Source organism: Pundamilia nyererei, unplaced genomic scaffold (genome assembly GCF_000239375.1).
Source record: "Pundamilia nyererei isolate P.nyererei 1_Seehausen unplaced genomic scaffold, PunNye1.0 scaffold00151, whole genome shotgun sequence".
NCBI lineage: Eukaryota > Metazoa > Chordata > Actinopteri > Cichliformes > Cichlidae > Pundamilia > Pundamilia nyererei.
Genome location: NW_005187552.1, coordinates 1,394,306 through 1,400,641, shown reverse-complemented (window position 1 = coordinate 1,400,641; position 6,336 = coordinate 1,394,306). Strand labels below are relative to the sequence as shown.

Sequence of the window (6,336 nt, the reverse complement as noted above, 5' to 3'; positions counted from 1 at the left end):
ATATATATAACCTAAATATTTACTGTTAAGGGTTTTGGTTTCCATATTGGGGTTTTTATAAAAGTCCATGAACAGGCCTTGGAAAAGAGAGAACTTGTGTTGCTTAACTTCTATTTCAAAGAGAAAAGTGATTTCCTTTTTTGTTTTTTAACTTTTTTTTCTGAAAACATGCAAAAATATAAATAATCAGGCCCTAAAACTAAAACATTATCAACTCAAGCATCATGGAGCTTTCTTTTAATAATAAATAAGCAGGTCGACATAGAGTAAAGCTAAACACAAAAGTTTATTTTATCCCCTGTAGAAACATTATTAGGTTACTAATTAACTGATATCATGTTTTATGGCTTTTATCCAATATGTAAAATATAAACAGTGCTTAAAAATGTATTAAACTGCCAACCAGTGTAAGGTTTAGGCTGCAGTTGCCCTAAATTAACAGTGTTGGTAATAACATTAAAAAAAGTTTCTGTTATAGTGCCTGTAACGGTTAATACACCAGTACGAAGAAGCTCTTTAATGAAAACAACATTTTTAATGCTAAAATATAAGTAATTTTGTTATCCAGGAATTTTAAACAGCCAGTTTTGATTACTTGCTAATATAAAAATCTAATGCGTATTTCCCCGATAAATAAAAATATCATTTGTAGCTTTAATCAAGTTTTTTGCATTAAAAATCAATATTTGTGTTTTCTTGTTTTTATGACAGGTGATCTGATGAATTTACTAACCCCTTTATGTACCGTTGTAGATATCACTGCAAGGTTATCTACCCAAAATAAAAAGGAATGGCAAAATGCACGTCTGTGATGTGTTACTGGACAGCGATCACATGGACAGCTCATGCACACAGTGGCTTTCTGACTACGCTTACTCAAAGTTAGCCATTTATGGTCTCAGTGCATATAATTAACCCAGAGGATCGTACTGCCTCCAACGTTAGCAGCCTTTCAATGCAAACATAATTTTTTTATTTCCCCTTTTCTTTCTAAGTGTCAATGACCTAAGATGCTAAAAGTCGAAGCAGTGCATATTTTTAAAAATTGCTGTCTGGTTATTCAGACTTAATGGCTCCTCACTTCTGTAATTAGCGACGTAGTTCCTAATTATCAAAGAGAAGTGAGGATCTGGAATTCAGATAAAGAGCTGTACTTCTGCAAAACATCTTCAGCAAAACTTTAAATACTTATTGTTTGAAGTACTAATGATTGTCTTTGTCGGGCGCACCTCAAACAGAGCATGTGGGCACATTAATGATCATGCACTAAAGTTTGTCCTTTGGACTTTTATATACCTTTTATTACACATCATTATCAGTGCAGTCCCCCACACACAACAGTATTGTGTAACATGGAAATGCAATAAATCTTTCAAATGATTTCACTCACCCGGCAGCGGTTGCCACAGCAACCTTGTCCACAGCAACCCTTGCCCCCGGCCCTGATAGCTGAACAGCTCGGACACAGCATCTGACAGGTGTAGAGACGAAACATTACATCTGCTATCAAAAAACGGTTTTTGTTGTTGATGAATTCTCTCAAAAAACGTTTTTTTTTCTATTTCTTTGGGTCCACCCACAGGTTACACACTTATTTGTGTGTGCGCATGTGCACAATTGTGTGTGTGTGTATGTTCGCTTATCTATCAAACCAAATATTTGTAAATCCTGCATCAAGGTTTACCCAGCAGGCAGCGACATCCCAAAGTTAGACAAAAGGGATCAGACTTCCTGGTCTGAACTGAAATGCTATACTGAAGCACAAAAGATTAAATATTTATGAATTATTTATTGATAGTGATAGCTCACACAATGTCAAGATAGTCCCCTTTAATAAGGGAAGTGTAATACAATTTAACTACTTTAGCTTCTTTGATAGCATTAAGGAAACTAAAGTAATGAAAGCTGGCAAATTAATGTAAACGCTACAACATTTCTATCTCTATCATAGCAGCATAAATACTTTAGTAATTTAAGTGAATTTATTTATTTTATTATTAAAGATCTTTTATATGAGTGGTGTGATTTGGTTACATTCATTATTTATTTTCAGAATGACTTACATTTACATTCTTCTTCAATGGTTTGGTATCTAAAGCATGTTCTATGTACACATAAGCTGAGCTAGAATTAAAAATGTTTACTCAGTGAGTCATAACCCCTCTATAAAATAATCCTTAACCATTGTTAAAGGTGCTGCTTTTACAGGTTTTACATATGACAAGTCAAATAATAACATCACGCTGAACCCCAAACCACTAATAGGCTGATAGAGACAAAGAGGCGTGTACTATTAATAAAAATGCTCTAACAAAACTCTATGCTAATCTAAAAAGGATCATGCAGTAGTAATTCTCAATAAAACTCAATAAACGTAAGCAGTTTAACTTTACTAGTTTACACTACGAAACGTAATGGCTGAAAAACCCAATAAAAATGAGCAATAAAGCATTTCACCAGACTCTCTGCGTGGAACTGGTTTACTCACAATCAGGCCTCCTCCGAGGAGCCCCCCCATGAGCCAGACCTCGGTGGAGATCTCGCTGGTCTTCAGTTGCTTCCCGTCGGGGAAGAAGAGCAGCAGGTTGGAGATGATGCAGATGAAGGCTGAAGGCAGCAGGATCAGGCCCACCAGGCGGGCGCACTTTCCTGTACAACACATGGCTTAAGCTTCTTTTTTCTTTCACTTGGCTGCTCTGTGGATCTGACTCCCCTCTCAAGAGGAAGTCGGTGAAAAGTGCAGGAAACCAAAAAGAGGAGGTGAACGAGAGAGAAAGAGAGAGCGGAAGAGAGCGAGAGAGAGGAGATCACCTGTGGCGGCTCACGCCACGAAACTCAAATACAAGCAGTGACCGTTACAGCGGGGAACAGAGAGGGAACAAAGGCCAGATGTTGACGTGGGTGCTCCCGATCTCTGATGTCAGAGCTGGGCGTCTCCTCACACGTCTTAGATAAAGATGAAAAGTCTTGAGGTAGAGACTTATATTTGTAATGTAAAGTTAACCAGAGAAAAAAGTGAACCACTGATAGACTACATGGAAAGCTGGGGGGGTGCGGGGTGGGGGGGCTGTGTATGTGTGTGTAATTGTGTGTGTAATTGTGTTTGTTTAGAGAGCTTCATCATTCTCTTAAATGCCCTTTGATACCTGCTGAAGATCTGAGGTCATTACTGCAAAGAGCTTGCTTGGCTTACTGTACATCCTGATGAGAGTGTGTCTACCAAGCTTAACGAAACTGGTGGAGCACGGTGTCTTTTGCTTCATCTACCAAATCTAATGTCTAAGTCTGATATTGAATGTAATCTAGTAAAATTAATATTGTGGATGAATGTTCTCTTGGGATTTTGTGGTGATCTCTGTGAGAGATCGGTGCATTTAGTCTTAGGGGCTGGGAGAAAACTGCCAGATCACCATCGTTGTATGATTTCACACAGCTCTGAAATGAACAAAGTCATGTGAAGCATATTTAAAAACATTAGTCAGGACTCGAGCTGATTGGTTACCTATAACATTTTGTAAAGATTTTTGTAATGTTTTTAAGCATTGCTGTAAAGATTTAAACCAAACAGCTCAGCACTTGAAGCACAACATCCTGCTGCCTTAAGTTTCATCCAACACGAATCATCATTGTTCGCTGACTTGTTTTACTTTAATTTCTTAATTACGTTTTTAAGCTATAGAAGGGGTTAATCAGCTCACATTGACTCACTCAGAAAAATAATTCATTGGATGAACGTACTTTTATCTTGCCACTTATATTCCATCTAAACAAATCATGTTATATTAATCCATCTTGATTGTGTTGTGTCAACACGATATATGTGTGTAGGTTTAACATAATATTAACATTAGCATTCAATTAATTTGACTTTTGTTCAATCAACATGTTTGCACCACGTTAGTCTAATTCAATTAATTTAAATCCATCTTATATTGTTTAAACACTTTGGCACATCAAAAATCAGTCTTGTTACATGAACTAGTAAAATATTTGTTACACCAATGATAATCTTGTTGAATGAATGAAATGTAACTTATGTCTGTAGTACATGTTGTATTCATATTAAGTAATGTTCAACCAAAAAAAAAATCAATGGATTTCCAGCAACTTCCAATCCACCCATCTTCTTAGCTTTATCTGGGCTGCGGAAGTGATAGGGCAAGAAGGACGCGGTACATCCTGGACAGGTCGCCAGTCAATCATACAGAGACAAACAATCATTTGCACTTTAACACCTTTGGGAAATTTAGAATAACCAGTTACTGCATGACTTTTAACTGTGGAGGAAACCAGAGGAGAACCCACTGCAAACTTTGCCACATTGTGGATTTGAACCCAGGATCTTCTTGCTCTGAGGCAACAGCACGAACCACCATGGCATTAATCTGTCAATACAGACTTAGCAAAAGTAGGAAAGCTATGCTTGATGATGCTTTATGTTGTTGTTCTTGACAAGTTTAACCATAAGAAATAGTAACAGCATACACGTGGTGTGGTTGTCGTCCTCTTGTAACCCCACTGATTTTCCTGTGGTTTGACATCTAATGTGATCTTGTGAATTTCGTGAGTCGACCCCCAAAATGAAATTGGGTGGTTGTTACATGCATAAGATCCAAACTTGTAATTTGAACTAAATAATTCCATGTTTCTATGGTGAGATGACATCATACCATCTAGTAAGAGTGGCTGGATCCAGGCAACTAACCGTATGATGTCATCTCAACAAGAACAAATTAAGTTGCTGAATTTCATGCAGATGCTACATGATTTAATTACGTTCACCATAGAAACATGGAATTATTTAGTTCAAATTACAAGTTTGGATCTTATGCATGTAACAACCACCCAATTTCATTTTTTTGAGTGTACATTTATAGCATCTGTCAATATAACAAATGATAGTGCCATAAAAGCACATTCCACCATCTGCTCATATCAGTCCACCCATGATTGAAGGGTGTGCTGATAACGATTTTTTTCCATGCACCTGATGAATCAATCACTCATTCAGTCACTCAGAAACAGTACAAAATGTCCAGATCCCTTGGGCTCAGAGTCTGGACAGCATATAAAAAAGAGAGAAGACAAAAATGTGTACTAGAAATGACTGCGTGGACTCTCAACTATGAAAGTATCAGGTCAAACTCCATCACCTGTGATGGTACCTAGGGGGTTCTTGGGGAAGGATGATGCCAAAAAGGCCTGAATCCATCTCAGACCTGCCACCCACCGAAAATATTTTGTGAATTTCAAAATGCAGCATGTATGACAGAGGAGCCCAGGAACTGCTGACACATTTACAATTCTCTGTCTCTCAAGAAAGCACTGAATCACCTCTACGCACTGTGCTGCATGACGACGATTCACCACACTGATAAACATGTCACTATAAAAAGACTATTTGCCCTCATAAACATGAGCAATAATTCTGAATAAAACGCAGCTGACAAATACAAATCAAAGTTTGATTTATTTTTGCAATAATTAATCATTAATGAAAAGTGCTCGTTGTAAATTCACTGTGTACCAATGACGTAAATTTCCATTTCATTTAAATCTTTCCATTGTACTTAAATAACAAAATTACAGGGACTTTTTTTTGTTGTTGCATGTAATCAAATTACTTAACGTGGGCATAAATATTTGTGAGTTCATGCCACTTTACAGGAAACGTGTCTCATTCAAAACGAGCAAATATTTTTTCACTAAAAGCAATCTATTCGATTTCAGTTCAGTTTTATTTATATTCCTGTTAAAAATCCCTTTTAACAGAAAGAAACCTCCAGCAGCATTCAGGGTCACCTAATCCAGCAGTAACTATAAGCTGTATCAAAAAAGAAAGTAGAAAGAGTGTCTGTCTCCTAAATCCAAACTGGAAGCTTTAATATTTAGATATTAATCTAGAGCAAAAGAACTTGTTTTGGAATTAAAAAAATAATAAAACAAATTATACCACATCTCTTTAGAAAACACTGGACTGCATAGCAAATGTAATTCGCACAGGAGACCCACGGAAGCAGAATTTGTACTTTTAGCAAGTGGCTGTGTTCTTTTTAATGAACAAACGTGTGAGCCAGTGCAGCGGTGTGGTTCACTGAACAGCTCTGCACTACAATGAAAGCCTCTGGCACGGAGAGCTTTGAATACAGAGATGTATGTAGGAAACACAGATGAACAATAGAGGAAACAACAAATCTTTGCCTCTTCTTCCATCTGTTCAGTTTGGATGCTTTAAATATGTCCGAGCATTAAAACCAGTAAACATGCCCCGCTCTGCCTTACACCACAGCAGCTTTATTCACACTTTCTGGTGATGTAGAACCTCCGAGTGTTTTA

The 6,336-nt window shown here is 37.2% G+C and overlaps 1 protein-coding gene across 1 annotated transcript in view; it reads right to left on the bottom strand.

Moving 5' to 3' along the window:
* tm4sf5 (transmembrane 4 L six family member 5) overlaps nucleotides 1-2,857 on the bottom strand; it is an 8,160-nt gene extending 5,303 nt beyond the window's left edge. Inside the window, exons 1-2 of the mRNA XM_005744940.1 lie at nucleotides 2,489-2,857; nucleotides 1,391-1,471 (exon numbers count right to left, since the gene is read on the bottom strand). Of these exons, the coding sequence (XP_005744997.1) occupies nucleotides 1,391-1,471; nucleotides 2,489-2,662 (255 nt within the window). The 5' untranslated portion in view covers nucleotides 2,663-2,857. The remainder of the gene's footprint in view (nucleotides 1-1,390; nucleotides 1,472-2,488) is intronic.
* Between the last annotated feature and the right edge of the window lie 3,479 nt (nucleotides 2,858-6,336).